This window comes from Amia ocellicauda, chromosome 14 (genome assembly GCF_036373705.1).
Source record: "Amia ocellicauda isolate fAmiCal2 chromosome 14, fAmiCal2.hap1, whole genome shotgun sequence".
NCBI lineage: Eukaryota > Metazoa > Chordata > Actinopteri > Amiiformes > Amiidae > Amia > Amia ocellicauda.
Window position 1 is genome coordinate 24474935 of NC_089863.1, and position 19271 is coordinate 24494205.

The 19271-nt window shown below is 51.8% G+C and overlaps 3 protein-coding genes across 6 annotated transcripts; all 3 read left to right on the plus strand.

The window, feature by feature from the left end:
• Positions 1-311: 311 nt before the first annotated feature.
• On the plus strand, positions 312-8877 carry pbxip1a (pre-B-cell leukemia homeobox interacting protein 1a). 3 transcript variants are annotated; one of them, XM_066721308.1, is made up of 13 exons: positions 312-432; positions 1609-1703; positions 1821-1908; positions 2057-2130; positions 2255-2414; positions 2573-2653; positions 3294-3512; positions 3590-3613; positions 5796-5845; positions 5977-6093; positions 6469-6667; positions 6838-7968; positions 8379-8877. In XM_066721308.1, the coding sequence occupies exons 2-13, from the start codon at positions 1635-1637 to the stop codon at positions 8483-8485; spliced, it is 2319 nt and encodes a 772-aa protein (XP_066577405.1). In that variant the 5' UTR covers positions 312-432; positions 1609-1634; the 3' UTR covers positions 8486-8877. The 3 variants fall into 3 exon arrangements, with proteins under 3 accessions (XP_066577405.1, XP_066577406.1, XP_066577407.1); XM_066721309.1 differs by lacking the exon at positions 3590-3613; XM_066721310.1 differs by lacking the exon at positions 2573-2653.
• Positions 8878-9934: 1057 nt separating this feature from the next.
• On the plus strand, positions 9935-13238 carry LOC136767356 (toll-like receptor 12). The gene is made up of 2 exons (XM_066721125.1): positions 9935-12714; positions 13070-13238. Exons 1-2 carry the CDS (start codon positions 9935-9937, stop codon positions 13236-13238), a joined length of 2949 nt encoding a protein of 982 aa, XP_066577222.1.
• A 1274-nt stretch (positions 13239-14512) lies between these two features.
• On the plus strand, positions 14513-19036 carry them4 (thioesterase superfamily member 4). 2 transcript variants are annotated; one of them, XM_066721311.1, is made up of 6 exons: positions 14513-15380; positions 15540-15705; positions 15927-16086; positions 16322-16432; positions 18153-18277; positions 18685-19036. In XM_066721311.1, exons 1-6 carry the CDS (start codon positions 15231-15233, stop codon positions 18726-18728), a joined length of 756 nt encoding a protein of 251 aa, XP_066577408.1. In that variant the 5' UTR covers positions 14513-15230; the 3' UTR covers positions 18729-19036. The 2 variants fall into 2 exon arrangements, with proteins under 2 accessions (XP_066577408.1, XP_066577409.1); XM_066721312.1 differs by having other exon boundaries at positions 14514-15380; positions 15543-15705.
• The last annotated feature ends 235 nt before the right edge of the window (positions 19037-19271 follow it).

Sequence of the window (19271 nt, forward strand, 5' to 3'; positions counted from 1 at the left end):
GCTGTGGCTCGGCTTTAGCTTAGAATGCAAATCCTAACATGCAAACTTTGGATGCAAATATCAGCAGGGACAGGTGCTAGAGAAGGGGGGGGGACAGGACAGAGACGGTGTGATTTGAATTGGATGTAATCCGAGCCGCAGAAACACACACACACACACACACACGTCACTCGGCTCGTCTTCCCCGCAGCAGCTGTCACTCACACCTGCAGCCGTCACTCACTGTCCGCCCCAGCAGCTGGCCGCTCATTGGCTGCGAGGCCGGCGGGGGGCGGGACCTCGGGGGGCAGCGCGCCAGCCCATTGGCGGAGAGGGGGACGGGGAGCTTTGCAAACTTCTGCCCAAGTTCATCCGAGAGCGAGAGAGAGAGAGCGGAGGAAGAAAGTTTTCGCCGAGACAGACCCGCAGAGAGAGCCCGTCCTCCGGCGCACGGTAAGCACAGACAGGGAGTTTCACTTCTCATCCTGGCGGGGGACGACTGGAGCGGTTTGTTCTGGAGGCGACGCCACCAAAGAGAGAGAGAGAGAGAGAGAGACTTCCGGGAGAGAAGCGGTCAGGCTTGTGTTTTTCAGAGCTGTGCGCCTCGCCGCACCTGCACGGCTCTTGTGTGGTGCTGTGTGCTTAGAACACAATGGTGGGTTTGCGCTGTAGCGAGTGTGTCTTCAGAGACGCCTCTTGTCGCGATGTTGAGAGGGAACGCCGTATGTATACAAACGCACATGCGTACTGTGACGTCGTGGAAAGTCCCCGGATGAGCGCGTCAGCTGTCACCCTGCGGCCGTGCGTGTCACAGCTACAAAATATAAACCAACATCTGAAGTTTGTGCCTCCCTCCGTAAACAACACACCCTTTAGTATAACACCATATAGTATAGCAATACAGCATAGTAGAATCTGCTACAGTATATCATATAGTATAGGAATACAGCATAGTAGAATATGGCACAGTATATCATATAGTATAATACCATATAGCAATACAGCATAGTAGAATATGACAGTACAGTGTGTCATATAGTATTGTAGCGATCTTGAGGCTCAAGATCATTACAGTGTAGTAATACAGTATAGTGGAATATAGTATAGTCATACAGTATAATAGAATATAGTACAGTATTTTATATCATATAGTATAGTCATACAGTATAGTATTTTAAAGTACACTAGTATTTAGTCTGATAAATTATACTATATCCTGTATCCTGTAGCACAGTATAATACAGTACAGTAAAGCTTTCCCATAGCACTGTATTTGCGTAGGAAACTAAAACTAAGATAATAGTCTGGGAAAATAATCCAAAATAATCCCAGGAGAGTTACTTTGTTTATAGGGGCCTGTATTCCTGTCCGGCAGTGTTGTGGAACGGCCAGGCCATGTTTGGTCATGTGTGATCTGAGCAGAGAGCGAGAGAGAGAGAGAGAGGGAGACAGGGAGAGACAGGGCGAGAGGAAGGGGGCGGGGAGCTGGGGCAGTGGAGTGGGAAGAAGAGGGGTGGGGAGGGAAGCAGGGAGAGGCAGGCAGGGAGGGAGGAGCAGGCAGACACCACTGCAAAAGAAACTGTGCCATTGTTTTTTTTTTCTCTCTCTCCGGTCTCTCCCCCACTGCAGTTCCCGTGCTGAAGCACTAGGGGGCGATGTCTGATAACTCCAATAGCAGCAACAGCAGCAGCTCCAACCACAGCTGGACTGTGCTCTCCCCAGAGGTATGAGCAGCATATATCATAACTGCATAAGTAATAACATGAATACACTCATAAATAGTCAGAGAATGGGGTGGGGAAGAATAACCCTTGACCTTTGACCCTCCACTGTTTTTGCAGGAGCCTGCTGTAGAGAATGTGGGCCCAGGTGATGATGGGACTGTCATTCCTACAGCCACACCCCCTGCTCCCGGAGATGAATTGACAGGTAAACATCAGGAGAGAGAACAGAGCGTGAGATGAGAAGAAATGTGATTGCTATTATATGGTTATTATCAGAGTTATACTGTGTTATTACTATGCTGTTAAAGGTTGTTATTAAAAGTATTACTGTGTTGTATGTTGTGTCCTGGCAGGGGGTGTCAGCGAGAAGGAGGCTGTCCATGCTGAGGAAGTGGCCAGGCGGGGGCACTCTGAGGAGGGCCTGCAGGTGAGCCTCCCCCTCTCTCTCTCTCTCTCTCTCTCTCTCCCTTCCCTCCATCTCCCTTCTTCCCACTGTGTGTTTGGAGAGACCCCCGCTGATAGTGTGTTGTTGTTGTTGTCATCGTTCTCAGGTCTGCCAGGAGACGGCGACAGAGAGCAGCCCAAGCCCCGCCCCCGATGCCAACGTGGTCATACTCCCCGCCCCCATCACACAGGAAGGGGAGGGCCTACTGGAGGAAGTGGACGGACCGGGGCTGGCCAAGAAGGTGGCTGATATCGGCAAGCAAGCAGGTAGACCGGCGGGAGAGTGGGGGGGGTGTGGGAGAAGAGTGAGGGATGATGGAGGAAGTGAAGAGGGAGGTGGGGGGCAGGAGAGAGGGAGGGAGGAGAGAAGGGTGGACTGGGGTCCTGGCCGTAAAAGAAACAACCCCTGTGTGTTTGTGTTGAAGTGCGATTGGTGGCTCCATTGGTGAGGGGCGTGACCCTGGCCGAGCTCCGTAGCTGGGGGAGGCGTCTGATTGGACGAGGAGGTATGGGTAGGAGGTGCCTGCCCGGATTGCGGGGTGCATGCTGAGTGGGAGAGACGCATGCTCCCCTGGCCTGTGTGCAAGTTGAGTTGGAGTCAGACGGTGTGTGTGTGTGTCTTGAAAAGAAGGTGTTTTTGTTCTGTGTTTTTAAAAGATGTTTTGGAGCTTGTGTCAATGAAGAGTGAAACACGATCCTAATTCTGCCCGTCAGTCTGTATTTTCTCATGCAACCGCATAGATTTTTCTTCCCAGTCTCTGTGTTTCCGTAGGCGGTTCCTCTCTCGAACCCTGGCGATGTAGACCATGCTTCGGTGTGCGCTCTACTGTGTTGTGCATTGCACGTCGGGCACATGTGCCGCATAAGTGTGAGTGTGTTGGCTGTGTGTTGCCTGGGCTGAGCTGCGGTCAGCTGGGTTACAGATTGCGTGCTGTTTGCGCGTTGCCCTGGAAGACATGGAATGGACATGGGGACATCAGTGCGTCCGTATTGATGCACACAGCGCTTGTGTAAGAAACTGTGTTTTCATCAGTTGCATATCCTGTCTCTCTCTCTCTCTCTCTCTCTCTCTTTTCTGCTTCACCTCCTCTCTCCCTCTCTCTCTCTCTCTCTCTCTCTCTCTCTCTCTTGCCCTTCTACTCACAGAGTCTGACGAGCTGGACTCGGAGTCGGGAGGGGAGATGGGGGTGGTGGGGGGTGGACTGCGGAGACGAAAACCCACCCCAGGCCATGCAGCGGAGGAGGAGGAAGAGGAGGAGGAGAGGAGGAAGGGAGGAGAGGAGGAAGGGTGGGGCGGCCTCTCGCTGAACAAGTGCATCTTGGGAGCCCTGGTGCTGCTGGGGCTGGGTAGCATCCTGTTCTCAGGTCAGTACCAGAGAGAGAGGGAGGGAGGGAGGGAAGGGTTGCGTTTCAGTCCAGTCTAACCTGTGCCGTGTCTGCAGGTGTGCTGTTTGACCTGGGGGACGGTAGGTAGAGAGAGTGCAGACTAACCCACTGTGTAGAGCAACACTGCCTTGCTCTTCGGGTGTTGTGCATTGTAACCCTGCACCTCATTGGCATGTGTTGTTGTTGTTGTTGTTGTGTGCCCTCACTGCGTTGTGTTTGCTGGACCACTGCACACAACTGTGAGCCGCTCCCGCACTGTGTGACTATTAATAATGTTGCAGCTCATGGTGCTGTAGATGTTTATGATGTGGTGGGGTGTGTGCATGTGTGTTGTATATCTGTGTGAGAGTGCGTGTTTATCTGTTGTACAGTGCATGTGTATATGTGTGTTGCACAGTGTGTGCGTGTGTTGTACAGTGTGTGTGTTGTACGGTGTGTGTACAGTGAGGGAAAAAAGCATTTGATCCCCTGCTGATTTTGTACGTTTGCCCACTGACAAAGAAATGATCAGTCTATAATTTTAATGGTAGGTGTATTTTAACAGTGAGAGACAGAATAACAACAAAAAAATCCAGAAAAATGCATTTCAAAAAAGTTATAAATTGATTTGCATGTTAATGAGGGAAATAAGTATTTGATCAACTGTCAATCAGCAAGATTTCTGGCTCCCATGTTTCTTTTATACAGGTAACGAGCTGAGATTAGGAGCACTCTCTTAAAGGCAGTGCTCCTAATCTCAGCTCGTTACCTGTATAAAAGACACCTGTCCACAGAAGCAATCAATCAATCAGATTCCAAACTCTCCACCATGGCCAAGACCAAAGAGCTGTCCAAGGATGTCAGGGACAAGATTGTAGACCTACACAAGGCTGGAATGGGCTACAAGACCATCGCCAAGCAGCTTGGTGAGAAGGTGACAACAGTTGGTGCGATTATTCGCAAATGGAAGAAACACAAAATAACTGTCAGTCTCCCTCGGTCTGGGGCTCCATGCAAGATCTCACCTCGTGGAGTTTCAATGATCATGAGAACGGTGAGGAATCAGCCCAGAACTACACGGGAGGATCTTGTTAATGATCTCAAGGCAGCTGGGACCATAGTCACCAAGAAAACAATTGGTAACACACTACGCCGTGAAGGACTGAAATCCTGCAGCGCCCGCAAGGTCCCCCTGCTCAAGAAAGCACATGTACAGGCCCGTCTGAAGTTTGCCAACATCTGAATGATTCAGAGGAGAACTGGGTGAAAGTGTTGTGGTCAGATGAGACCAAAATCAAACTCAACTCGCCGTGTTTGGAGGAGGAGGAATGACCCCAAGAACACCATCCCCACCGTCAAACATGGAGGTGGAAACATTATGCTTTGGGGGTGTTTTTCTGCTAAGGGGGCAGGACAACTGCACCGCATCAAAGGGACGATGGACGGGGCCATGTACCGTCAAATCTTGGGTGAGAACCTCCTTCCCTCAGCCAGGGCATTGAAAATGGGTCGTGGATGGGTATTCCAGCATGACAATGACCCAAAACACACAGCCAAGGCAACAAAGGAGTGGCTCAAGAAGAAGCACATTAAGGTCCTGGAGTGGCCTAGCCAGTCTCCAGACCTTAATCCCATAGAAAATCTGTGGCGGGAGCTGAAGGTTCGAGTTGCCAAACTTCAGCCTCGAAACCTTAATGACTTGGAGAGGATCTGCAAAGAGGAGTGGGACAAAATCCCTCCTGAGATGTGTGCAAACCTGGTGGCCAACTACAAGAAACGTCTGACCTCTGTGATTGCCAACAAGGGTTTTGCCACCAAGTACTAAGTCGAAGGGGTCAAATACTTATTTCCCTCATTAACATGCAAATCAATTTATAACTTTTTTGAAATGCGTTTTTCTGGATTATTTTCTTGTTATTCTGTCTCTCACTGTTAAAATACACCTACCATTAAAATTATAGACGGATCATTTCTTTGTCAGTGAGCAAACGTACAAAATCAGCAGGGGAACAAATACTTTTTTCCCTCACTGTATATGTGTGTTGCACAGTGTGTGTGTGTGTTGTACAGTGTGTGTATATGTGTGTTGCACAGTGTGTGTGTTGTACAGTGTGTGTATATGTGTGTTGCACAGTGTGTGTGTGTGTGTGTGTGTGTGTGTGTTGTACAGTGTGTGTATATGTGTGTTGCACAGTGTGTGTTGTACAGTGTGTGTATATGTGTGTTGCACAGTGTGTGTGTGTGTGTGTGTTGTACAGTGTGTGATGGTCTCTGTCTCTTCAGGGCTGGAGGAGGAGGAGGTGGAGCTGAGGGATGTCAATCTGCACAGACAGGTCAGTCTGCAGGGCAGTACCGCTCTCTGCTGTATCTCACCCTCTGTCTGAGATTGAGACTAACCTCTCTCTCTCTCTCTCTGTCTGTCTGTGTGTTCTGTGTTCTGTGTTCTGTCCGTGTCGTGTCCCAGGACTGGTCTGGTTCTGGCCCAGATTTCGACCCCCAGTCTGTCCAGTCCACGGCAGCTCTGCTGGATAAACTGGCCCAGGAGAACCAGCAGATTGCACTGCTACAGGCCCAGCTGCAGGTACATAGACAACACACATACTGACACGCACACACACTGACGTATGCACACACACTGACTACACACTAAATACACAATGACACATATGCACACATTCTATGTATACAATTTAATCCTTAACAGGATGTTAATTAGTATGCATTTTTGATATCAAGAATACAATTGTTGATATCAAGTATTAACTGCCAATTGTTGATATCAGAAATTGTATTTTGGATATCAGAAATTGAATTCTTGATATCAGCAATTATGGATTAAATGTCAAAATGGCTTGCCATAGACACACACACACTGACACGTACAGTGACATGCACAATGATACACACACACACACACACACTGATACACACTCACCACCCCCTTTCTCTCTCTCAGGAACAGAAGGAGGAGCTGGCTTTAGCCTTGCAGAGGGTGGAGGAGAAGGAGAGAGCAGGAGGAGAAGGAGGAGCAGATGGAGAGAGGGAGCTGGCGGAGGAGAACGAGCGCCTCCGCACCGAGCTGGCCTCTCTGCCCGGCCTGCAGGGGGAGCTGGAGAGCTTGAGGACCCGAGTCTCTGAACTCACTCACATCACAGGTAAAGAGAGGGAGAGGGGGAGGGGGAGGGAGGCAGGGAGAGGGAGGGAGGACAAATTAATCGATGTATTAATTTAATAACCTGTTATAAGGTGTGTTGAACCTTGATTCTTAGTGCAGGCTTACTGATCTGTCTTCATTGTTGTCGTTGTTGTTGTTGTCGTCGTCCAGCTGCTGTCAGCCCCCCCGCCCACGAGGATTCCACAGCAGCACCCCCTACGGCCCAGCTGGGGGAGAGCGGAGACACGAACCACACCCCCACACAGCCACCAGGAGAGATGGGAGAGGGAGGAGCAAAGGAGGGAGAGGGAGGAGAGGGGGAGACACTGCGCCAGGAGCTGCAGAGACAGCGCCTCCTGCTGGACGAGAGCCGGCGCCGCCTGGAGGGGCTGATGGGGGGAACGAGGGAGGAGAGGGGAGGGAAGAGAGGAGTGAAGGAGGGGCTGGTCGATCTGGAGAGGAGGCTGACGGCCGAGATAGAGAGACTAGGAGGGGGAGGAGCGAGGGAAGGGGGCCGGAAGAGACCGTGGGGGAAGGAGAGGAAAAGAGGGGAGGAGGAGGGGCCGGGAGGGGAGAAGAGGAGGAGAGGGCCGGAGGGAGAGGCCAGGGAGGGGGGAGAGGGATGGAAGGAGAAAGAGAAGTGGAAGAGAGGAGGCAGGGACGGCAAGCAGGAGGAGCGGTGGAGGAAGGAGGGCGAGAGAGAGAGAGGGAAGCCAGAGTGGAGGGAGGAGAGGAAGGAGGGGGAGGGGGAGAGAGGGAAGCCAGAGTGGAGGGAGGAGAGGAAGGAGGGGCAGAAGGAGAGAGGGAGAGAGAGAGAGGGCGGCCGACACTGGCGGGGTCCGGGCTTCTCCTCCGCCTCGCCTCCGTCACCGGGTAAACCGGGCCATCGCCATCATGACCACAACGCCTTCTGGAAGCGCCAGGGGGACCGGATGCACCACTACCGCCCCCTGCAGGGCTGCGACGGGACCGCCGCCTGCGCCCGCAGAGAGGGGCTGCGGCCCGTGGAGGAACCTGCCTTCGAGGCTCTACTGGGGGGCTACCTGCAGCGGCTGGGGGGCAGCGCGGGGCCGGCGGAGGAGGAGCTGCGGCGGCTGTCCGGCGACTTCTTCCAGGACGGCGTCTTCCTGCATCACAAGATGTCCTTCAGGGACTTCGCGGAGGACCTGGGCGAGATCCTGGAGGAGCTGGCGGAGGGAGGGGGCGAGGGAGGGCGGGAGCTGGAGGAGGAGATGGAAGGGTTCCAGAGGGAGGCCCTGAGGAGATTCGCCCTGCCCGGCCGAGAGGGGGAGCGGCGGAGAGGTGAGAGAGAGAGAGAGAGAGAGAGCAGTGCTGAGACGGACAGGCCCGGTGCTCAGGAACAGGGAGCGATGGGAACAATACATAGTCATTATACAATTAAGACTTTAACAGTTATTGATGACTCCCTACTCTCCATCTCTCTCCCTACTCTCCCTACTCTCCTCCTCTCTCACTACTCTTTCCCTACTCTCTCCCTTCTCTCCCTACTCTCACACTCTCTCTGTACTCTTTCACTACTCTCCCCCTCTCTCCCATTCTCTCCCTACTCCCCCTCTCTCTCCAAACTCTCTCCCTACTCCTGTCTCTCCCTACTCTCCTTCTGTCTCTCTACTCTCCTACTCTCTCCCTGTTCTCCCTCCCCCTCCCCCTCTCTCCCTGTCTGTCTGTCTGTTTGTCTCTCTCTCTCTCAGACACACGGAGGAAGTCAGAGCACACTCACAGGGACCCTGCGGAGCAGCAGGATGGCAGGCAGGAGGGGGGACCCTGGCGCAGAGACACACACAGCAGCCAAGCCTGAGTTACCGGACACACAAAACCACCATAAAATACAATTCAATATAATAGCACATTAATGTGGAGAATAAGTTTGAAAGGAATGAAGACACTGTAGATCCATCCATTTCATTTATTATTTATCCCGGGGAATGGGCCTGGTCCTTTTTTTGGGTTGTTTTTCTTTTATTCATTTGTTGTATAGTGATGCTAGTTGTGTGTGTTTGTGTGTGTGTGTGTGTGTGTATGTATGTATGTGTGTGTGTATGTATGTATGTGTGTGTGTGCATGCGTGTGTGTGCAGATGTCTGTAGCCATGATCTAGATTTGTCTTTGTCTCCTGTCGAGATCCCTCTGTCATGCTGCTGTGCCTTTTAGAAAATGAAAAATAATAAAAGATGATGTTTGAAATTCTTACAGCTGTGTGTCTGTCTCTGTGTCCCCGCTGTGTGTTTGTGTTACCACGTGTATCTGTGTCACCATGTGTGTATGTCTCTGTCACTGCGTGTGTTTCTGTGTCACCTCGTGTATATCTCTGTCACTGTGTCTGTTTGTCACCATGTGTGTGTCTGTCACCATGTGTTTGTGTCACTTCGTGTGTCTGTCAGCACATGTTTCTGTGTCACCTCGTGTGTCTGTCAGCACATGTTTCTGTGTCACCTCGTGTGTCTGTCAGTGTGTGTTTCTGTGTCACCTGTATGTCTATCGGTGAGTTGTCATAAGAATACAGTCTCCTTGGTGTTTGTAGAGCAGAGATTACCTCTCAGGGAGGGAAACGCAAGAAAGAGTCAGTTCCTCACAGTGTAGACTCAAGATAAGATTGTGTTGTGTCCCAATCTCTCAGTTCCTGTTGGCGGGAGTACATCACACCACACACACAGTCAGTACATTAGACTTGTCTTACAGCGTATCAGTAAATCTGTGTATCAGTGTATCACTCACTAACTCAGTCCTCTACACAGCTTGAATGCATAAATCCCCCCTCCTCTCCTCTGTTCAAGGCAGACTTAAAACAAATTATGTGAAAAGAGAAGTGGTCTGGGGAAAAAATGTATTTTTACTCCCCCAGCTCCCTGCCCCTGCCCCTTGGGACCCAGCCCGTCACAGCCTGGATCACAGAACGCTGTCTTACCACAGAAAGCACAGGGGACAGAGAGGACAGCTAGTGGAGAGTCCTCGAGGCTCAGTGCACTCACACTGACTGGGGCACAGAGAGAGACAGAACGAGGGGGAAAGAAAAGAGAGTCCGAGAGTGGAGAGAGGGATTTGGGACCAGAGGGAGAGGAGAGGTAAGAGAGGGGCTTGGGGGGAGAGGGAGAGAACAAGAACGATAGAGAGAATAGAGTTGACGTGGGTTAGAGAGAGAAACGAGAGATTAGAGGACAGTTCTGAGGGGCAGGAACGCAAGGGGAAGGGAGAGACGGGGACGAGAGTGAGAAAGAGTCACAGAGACATAGACTCGCCCAGCAGGGTAATGGGAGTCTGGAAATACCAATCACCACTCCTCCTTTTCCTCGTCCTGTGGGGGGCGGTGCAGGGGCATTTGTTGCGGCGCTGCGTATGGTTCGAGGAGGAGGACGGGCAGGGTGACATTGGGGGGGTGGTCCCCTGCACCCTGGAGCCGGGGCAGGGGCCCTGGGCGGAGTGCGACAACGTGACGGACCTCGCCCTCGACCTGAGAGAGGTGCCCCCTGCCGTCCGCACCCTCTGCCTGCAGCTGCGTGCCCCCTGGCTGGGCCCTGGTGCCTTCGCCCGCCTCCCCGAGCTGCGGTGGCTCCAGGTGGGTGGGGTTTGGGGCGAGCAGGCGCTGATGGAAGCGGGGGCATTCGAGGGGCTGGCAGAGCTGCGGGGGCTGCACCTGCGGGTCTCTGAAAACAAATGTCGCAACATCACCCTGAGCGCGGGGGCCTTCCGGGGCCTCCACCGCCTGGAGAACCTGACCCTGATCGGCGCACACCTGGCCCTGGCCCCCCCTGCCCTGCTGGCGCCCCTGGGCCGGCTGCGGTCTCTGCAGCTGCACAGCTGCTGCCTGAGGGAGCTGGGGGAGGCCGTGTGCCGGCTGGGCGGGCTGGGGGCGCTGGAGATGCTGGATCTGGCCCGGAACGACATCTCCTGGGTCCGGGGCGGGGGCTGCGCGGGCGGGGAGGGGTGGCCCGACGTGTCCGGCGTCAACACGCTCATCCTGACCCAGAACAAGGTGGTGCAGATCGAACCTGGGGCCCTGGCGCCCTTCGGGAACCTGACCAGGCTGTCCCTGTTGTTTCTCGCCGATGACCCAGCCCAAATCGGGGAGGCGGGACTGGTCGGTGCCAGGAGGCTGGAGTTGGGGGGTGAGATAATGGGCCAAACCCCCTCCATGAGCCTGACTGCACTGTGCCGGCTGGCCCTGCGGCTGTCCACCCACACCCTGCAGGTCTCCCACGCCCAGGTGCAGGGGCTCAGCGTGGGGGCGGCCGGGGCCTGCGCCGGGCTGGGGGAGCTGGTGTTGTCCTACGACCTGCTGGCGGAGCTGGACTTGGGTTTCTGGGCGCCGCTGGAGGGGCTGCGAGCGCTGGAGCTGTGGCACTGTGGTCTAGTCAACGCCAGTCTGTGCCAGGCCCGGCCGCAGGGGGCACCGACCTCCAACATCACCACCCTGCGTCTCCCCGGCAACCGCCTCACGAGTCTGGCAGGCCTCCAGTTCGCCTGCTTCCCCCGGCTGGAGGAGCTGGACCTGCAGCAGAACCAGATCAGCGACCTGGACCGCACGGCCTTCCGGGGCTTGCCTGTGCTGCGGGTGCTGAGCCTGCAGGGCAACCGGCTCACCCGGCTGGGCTGGGACTGGTTCACGGGGCTGTGGCGGCTGGAGGTGCTGCTGCTGGGCGACAACCCGCTGCAGAGGCTAGAGGAGGGTGTGTTCCGGGACCTGGCGGAGCTGCGGGAGCTGAGCCTGGGCCAGCTGGACTATGTGTACGAGCTGCACCTCAACCTGCTGTTCTACGGCTTCCCACGCAAGATCCGGCGGCTGGCCATCGACGCGGGCGAGGGGACGTACCTGGGGGTGGGTGATGCCCCGGGCCCAGACGCGCCGTTCGACCTGGAGCTGCGGGGTAACAAACTGATGTTCGAGGAGTGCCCCAGCCCGGTGTGGGCTGCTGTGCGGGCGCTGCGGGTGGGTGACGGGCAGATGATCTGCTGCGACCAGTTCATGGCGCCCTACTTCGCCGGCGCCGAGTCGCTGGAGTACCGCGCCAACCCCGAGCACCTGTTCACCGACTACAGCGGCCTGCACCACCTGCACGCGCTGCGCCGCCTCAAGCTCACCGACCTCAACTTCCACAACCAGTCCGACCTCAGCCTGCTGTTCCGCAACCTGACCAACCTGCGCTCCCTCCAGCTGCTCAACTGCCGCCTCAGCTTCCTGCCGGCGGCGATGTTCCGTGACCTGCACTCCCTGCGGCTGCTGCGCCTCTACAGCCAGAGCCCCCTGGTGCTGCTGGAGGGGCTGTTCCTCCCACTGCTCTCCCTGCACCTGCTGTTCTTCGACCGGCTGGACTTCCGCTGCGAGTGCAGCAACATGTGGCTGCTGGACTGGGCGGCAGCGGCGCCGGGGGTGCAGGTGGTGCACCTGGAGCAGCAGCACTGCGTGCGCCGTTACAGCCGGCTCGACTTTGTGTCCAGCATGGAGCGGCTGTGCCAGACGGACGCCGAGTTCCACTGCTTCCTGTCCACCGCCTCCTGCGTGGGCACCCTGCTGGTGGGGGCGCTGGGGTACCGGCTGGCCCGCTGGCACATGCTGGCGCTCTTCTTCTGGGCGCGGGGGCGGCTGGAGAGGAAGCTGGGGGGCCGGCGGCGAAGGAGGAGGAGGTTGCAGAGGAGGGAGGATGAGCAGGAGGAGGAGGAGGAGGAGGAACGGGAGTGGCAGTTCGATGCGTTTGTGTCCTACAGCAGCCGCAACGAGGCCTGGGTGGTGCGGGAGATGCTGCCCCGCCTCGAGGGTCCCGGCCCGGGCCCCGCCCTCCCTGCCCTGCCCCTGCGACTCTGCCTGCACAGCCGGGACTTCGAGGTGGGCAAGGGCATCGTGGACAACATCACCGACTGCGTGAACGCCAGCCGCTGCACCGTGTGCGTGCTGAGCCGCGCCTACCTGCGCAGCTACTGGTGCTCCCTGGAGCTGCGCCTCGCCACCTACCGGCTGCTGGCAGAACAACCCAGCACTCTTGTCCTCATCTTCCTGGAGGACATCGCCCCCTCCGAGCTTTCGGCCTATCACAGGTGAGAAGGGCGGGGGATGGAATTGGCATTCTAAGGATGGCAGTGTCCTCACTGTCTCCTCTCTGTGGCCTCTATATATCCACTCCATGTGTCCTCCCTGTCCTGTCCCCATCCTTCTCTCTTGCTCCTCCCTGTCCCCTCATCCTGTCCTATCACTGTGTTCTGTTCCCTGTCCCCTCATCCTGTTCCAACACTATGTCCCCCTCCCTGTCCCCTCATCCTGTCCTGTCACTGTGTCCCCCTCCCCGTCCAATCACTGTGTCTCCCGCCCTGTCCCCTCATCCTGTCCTGTCACTGTGTCCCCCTCCCTGTCCCATCACTCTGTCCCCTCATCCTGTCTTCTCTGACCTACCAGACTTGCAAAGATGGTGCAGAAGCGCATGTACCTGGACTGGCCGGAGGATGAGGGCGAGAGAGTGGCCTTCTGGGAGACACTGCGGCGCAAGATTGGGGGGCAGGAGGAGGAGGAGGAGGAGGAGGAGGAAGGGGAGAAAGAGGGAGGAGCCACACAGCCTGGGCAGTAGAACAATCTGACACCTGCCCCATCGCGACAGGTCAGACACCAACAGTTACCCCATGGCTGTCCCTTATCCTCATACTGGCATTGTGCTGTTCTGGGCTCGGTTGTGTTGTTTTGTACATCCATCTATGTACCTGTATGACCGCCATCTCTCTCTCTCTCACACGCTCTATTTGTTTTTATGTATGAGACACAGATACATATTTGTAAGTTCTAATATTTGATCCTGGCTTCTATTCATTGTTTAATTGAGCTAATTATTCACCCAATTAAACCAGCTTCACGTTTTTGTCTTTTACTTGATTTAAAGAGATCTGTAAAATGTCTCCCTTTCTTCTTTTTAAAACCTTTTTTGTGTGTTTTTGTAACGTAATTAATTAATTAATTAATTAATTGTACAAGTACTGCTTGTGGTATATAACCTACTGTGTTTTGAATGCTCAGTGTATTGAATGTTAATTTATATTTATACTAAGAGACTAATAAAATATCAATTGTATAAGCTGGCGTCTAACAATCAATTAAACCACGATAGGGCACAGATTTGTATTATGTCATTAGGCTACCACAGCAAACCACACTACTGTGTCAATAGGCGCCCACAGAACACCACACAACACACTACTGTGTCAATAGGCGCCCACAGAACACCACACAACACACTACTGTGTCAATAGGCGCCCACAGAACACCACACAACACACTACTGTGTCAATAGGCAACCACAGTACACCACACGACACACTAGTGTGGAGTAGTGGTTAGGGCACTAGACTCTGGAGCAGAGGGTTGTGGGTCACTGCTGTTGTACCCTTGAGCAAGGTACTTTACCTAGATTACTATGGGTAACATTTTAAACAGTTGTAAGTCACCCTAGATAAGGGTGTCTGCTAAGAAATCAAATAATAATAATACTGTGTCAGTAGGCTACCACAGTACACTAGAAGACTCTTCTTTGTTTTTTCACACAGTTCACCACAAAAACAAGATTGAAGTTATTCTATAACAAAATAAGGTTTAATCTTTCCATTTTGAAATAAATGTTGAATCTTGCATATACACAAAGCACAAGTCATCATCAGGCTGAACCTGACGCAACGCCCAATAACCGGTCAGTGATGTTGCCCAATGGAAACAGCGAGCGGGAGGCGGGACGTCGTGTTCTCACGGGCCAATCAGACACGTCGGCTGGGATCACGAGGTTCGCTGAGTGACAGGCGGCGGAGGGCGGGCGAACGGGGCAGGAAGTGCTGCTGCGTCACGCCGGCGCTCTTCCGGTCGTGCCGGCGTTCAAAGTCACTGCGGTGCCCGGCGCTTGGCAGGACTCCGGGAGAGGATAAGAGAGGGAGCAACAACCTACACACACACATTATTATTATTATTATTATTATTATTATTATTATTATTATTATTATTATTACGTCAGTGTTTAGTGGGATTTTAATAACGAACCATCTGCTGCTGTCGAGAGAGTGAATCAGCCCGTCAGCTCAGCTAATAACTGATTGATATTATATTTTTCTACTAGTGACGTTCAGTTGCGTAATCAGTCTGTACGTACACAACGAAAAGTGTATTGATATATAGCTTTTTAAACTTATATAGCTAAAAAACAATCTGTGAAATATTTAAATCGTTTTGAAGTTGAGCGTACATTAGTGCTGTACATATTCTATAGCCTAGCCTATATATTTTATACTTTTTTAAGTAGCCTATTATTATTATTATTATTATTATTATTATTATTATTATTATTATTATGTATTTTTAAACTATCTTGCTTGATACATACACAAATAAAAGTTATTTAAACCATTTATATATATATATATATATATATATATTTAAAATATTAACATTCTAAAAAATAAACGAAAATGCTGATTTTTTAAATAATTGTATCTTTTTCAAGTTGTTACACATCAAACAAACACCACTATATTAATTAGATTATAGTTTTTAAATAACACGGGGAGGCTTCTGTAATAGAGCAGGCATGCTGAGCCGAGCCGCAGTCCGAGTGAGCAGGGCGCTGCGTCGGAGAGTCGGGCACGAAGTCGAGGCTCATCTGCATCGACACGCCTTCACACGACCGAGCCCGAGGTCAGCGCTGGGCTTCGGGCCCCGCAGCATCCGGGGTATCACGGTAGGTCCTGCTCTCCTATTGGCTGTACCGTGCCTGCCTACTGAGATACTTCGATTTGTAATCGTTCTCCCACTAACTCTTACCTCTCTCTCTCTCTCTCTCTCTCTCTCTCTCTCTCTCTCTCTCTCTCTCTCTGGGTGTGATTCCGGCGCTGTCCAGCAGGGGTTGCCCTGGGTGTCGTCTGACCCGGTTTCCCACGATTATAGCCTGCCCAACCCCAGCTGGACCCCGGAGTTGCGGCGGCTGTACGAGCATTACGAGGCCCGGCGGGACGAGGGCTGGAAGCGGCTGCCCAGCTACGGGCGCTCAGTCACTCACGACAGAGGTAGGGGTGGCTCTCTGTGGGTAGGGTCGGGGGTCGGGGGTCAAGTGTCGGGTGCATAGCAGGGGTGTAAGGTGGATGATCTGTGCCAGGACTGACCAGCCCCTTTCTCTCTCTCTCTCTCTCTCTCTCTCTCTCTCTCTCTCTCTCTCTCTGTGCTTGTGCGTATCACCTTGTGTGTGTGTGTTGTGTGGGTCTGTGTGTGCACGTATGTGCATGTGCAGATGGGCGGTTTCCAGACAGCCTGATCCACCCAGAGGCTCGCCTGTTCACACGCAACCTGCCCCAGGGCTCAGGGTTCGAGTACGCTGTGTTCGTGAGCCGGGCGCAGCGGAGTGCCGTGTGCATCTGCCAGTGTGGGCCGCGACTGGAGGGGCCACCTGGGTAAGGGCAAATGATACGTGCTCAGGGGCAACTAATACACACAACACACATGGGCCCATTCATAAACAGACTGGGGCAGTTAACATACAGGAGCTTTTAATACACTTATTCTGGGGCAAAATACATACACAAATGGGTAATAAACACACACAGGGCTAAGTAATACAGACACTGACAAGAGAGGGGTACTTAATGCACACTCACAGATATATTGTGTGTTGTGTGTCTTGCCCAGGCATGTCCACGGGGGTGCCATCGCCACCATCATTGACTCGGCAGTTGGCATCTGTGCCACCTACATCTCTGGCTTCGTCCTCACAGCCAACCTCAACATCAACTACCGCAGGTAAACACACATGTACTATACACACTGTACTGTACTATACACACTGCACTGTACTGTCCTATACACACTGTACTGTACTGTACTATACACACTGTACTATACACACTGTACTGTACTATACACACTGTACTGTACACACTGCACTGTACTGTACACACTGCACTGTACTATACACACTGCACTGTACTGTACTATACACACTGTACTATACACACTGTACTGTACTGTACACACTGCACTGTACTATACACACTGCACTGTACTGTACTATACACTGTACTATACACACTGCACTGTACTGTACTATACACACTGCACTGTACTGTCCTATACACACTGTACTATACACACTGTACTGTACTATACACACTGTACTGTACACACTGCACTGTACTATACACTGCACTGTACTGTACTATACACACTGTACTATACACACTGTACTGTACTGTACACACTGCACTGTACTATACACACTGCACTGTACTGTACTATAAACACTGTACTATACACACTGCACTGTACTGTCCTATACACACTGTACTGTACTGTACTATACACACTGTACTATACACACTGCACTGTACTGTACTATACACACTGCACTGTACTGTCCTATACACACTGTACTGCACTGTACTATACACACTGCACTGTACTATACACACTGCACTGTACTGTCCTATACACACTGTACTGTACTGTACTATACACACTGCACTGTACTATACACACTGTACTATACACACTGTACTATACACACTGCACTGTACTATACACACTGCACTGTACAGTCCTATACACACTGCACTGTACTGTACTATACACACTACTATACACACTGCACTGTACTGTACTATACACACTGTACTATACACACTGTACTGTACTATACACACTGCACTGTACTGTACTATACACACTGTACTATACACACTGTACTGTACTATACACACTGCACTGTACTGTACTATACACTGTACTATACACACTGTACTGTACTATACACACTGCACTGTACTGTACTATACACACTGCACTGTACACACTGTACTATACACACTGCACTGTACTGTACTATACACATTGCACTGTACTGTACACACTGTACTATACACACTGCACTGTACTGTACTATACACACTACTATACTATACACACTGCACTGTACTGTACTATACACACTGCACTGTACTATACACAGTGTACTATACACACTGCACTGTACTGTACTATACACACTGCACTGTACTGTACTATACACTGTACTATACACACTGCACTGTACTATACACACTGTACTATACACACTGCACTGTACTGTACTATACACACTGTACTATACTGTACTATACACACTGTACTATACTATACACACTGCACTGTACTGTACTATACACACTACTATACTATACACACTGCACTGTACTGTACTATATACACTGTACTATACACACTGCACTGTACTATACACACTGTACTGTACACACTGCACTGTACTGTACTATACACACTGCACTGTACACACTGCACTGTACTGTACACTACTATACACTGTACTATACACACTGTACTGTACTATACACACTGTAGTATCTGCACTGTACTGTACTATACACACTGCACTGTACTATATACTACTATACACACTGCACTGTACTGCAGTAGTGTCCAGTCTGATGCTGTGTTGTGTTGTATTGTGTTGCTGTGTTGTTCTTAGCCCGGTGTCCCTGGGCTCTGTGATTCTGCTGGACTGTAAGGTGGAGCGTGTCGAGGGCAGGAAGACCTTCGTGTCATGTCGGGTCACCAGCGCTGATGGGTCCACAGTGCATGCTGAAGCCACGGGTACGACACGCTCCAGCACACACTAGCACTATTTATTAACCTCTCTGTCTGCCTGCCTGCCTCTCTCTCTCTCTCTCTCTCTCTCTCTCTCTCTCTCTCTCTATCTCTCTCTCTCTCTGTGCCTGTCTGTCTCTCTGTCTGTCTGCCTGTCTGTCTGTGCGTGTCTCTCTGTCCATGCCTGTCTGTCTGTGTGTCTCTGCCTGTCTGCCTTTCTGTCTGTGTGTGTGTCTCTGTCTGTGCATGTTTCTGTCTGTCTGTCTGTCTGCCTGTGCGTGTGTCTGTCTGCCTTTGTCTGTGTGTGTCTCTCTGTCTGTCTGTGTCTCTGCCTGTCTGTCTGTGTCTCTGTCTGTCTGTCTGTGTCTCTGTCTTCCAGGCTCAGTGACCCATTGTCTGTTCTGTCCCCGCAGGCCTTTTTGTGTCGATCGACGTCAAACACCTGACGGAACAGTGACCAGGACACGTAACACGCAGCAGGCAACACACAAGACATGCAAACACAAAATCACGGCCTCCCAGTTACATGTTACACGTTACATGTTAAAGATGTATGACAAGCATTTTTCCAAGCTTGCAACAGCCAACTCTGCAATAATACAGATAAATTGTGCCATGTAGAATCCCCTGCACCAGATCTGAGTTCTCGTCTTCCCCACGTAGCAAAGGGTTTATTGTGTAAAAGCAGCTTGATTAGGCTTGGGGACTGTTTCCACTGTTCCATCTTTTAAGTTACTAATTTATTAAAAAAGTTATATATTATTATCATTGCTGTCTGGGCTGATTATTGAATGAATGTACAACAGACTGGGATTCCCACTGTTGTTGATTGGTGTTCGGTATCATTATTACTATTATAATCTCCCTTATGAAAAGATCATTCTTCCTGTGTTTGTTGTTGTGTGGACAACAGTTTTGATTTGCTGTAGGATTAATTAATTTATTTGTTATTCTACGCATACATCTTTCCTTTCTTCTTTGTGTTGTCCGCAGTTTCTGT

Bases quoted from the DNA above. Each gene is read 5' to 3' on its own strand.
- pbxip1a (XM_066721308.1), top strand. From the start codon at position 1,635: ATGTCTGATAACTCCAATAGCAGCAACAGCAGCAGCTCCAACCACAGC. The intron at 6,094-6,468 runs GTACATAGACAA...TCTCTCTCTCAG, and splicing joins TGCTACAGGCCCAGCTGCAG to GAACAGAAGGAGGAGCTGGC. The intron at 7,969-8,378 runs GTGAGAGAGAGA...TCTCTCTCTCAG, and splicing joins AGAGGGGGAGCGGCGGAGAG to ACACACGGAGGAAGTCAGAG.
- LOC136767356 (XM_066721125.1), top strand. From the start codon at position 9,935: ATGGGAGTCTGGAAATACCAATCACCACTCCTCCTTTTCCTCGTCCTG. The intron at 12,715-13,069 runs GTGAGAAGGGCG...CTGACCTACCAG, and splicing joins GAGCTTTCGGCCTATCACAG to ACTTGCAAAGATGGTGCAGA.
- them4 (XM_066721311.1), top strand. From the start codon at position 15,231: ATGCTGAGCCGAGCCGCAGTCCGAGTGAGCAGGGCGCTGCGTCGGAGA. The intron at 15,706-15,926 runs GTAGGGGTGGCT...GTGCATGTGCAG, and splicing joins CTCAGTCACTCACGACAGAG to ATGGGCGGTTTCCAGACAGC. The intron at 18,278-18,684 runs GTACGACACGCT...CTGTCCCCGCAG, and splicing joins AGTGCATGCTGAAGCCACGG to GCCTTTTTGTGTCGATCGAC.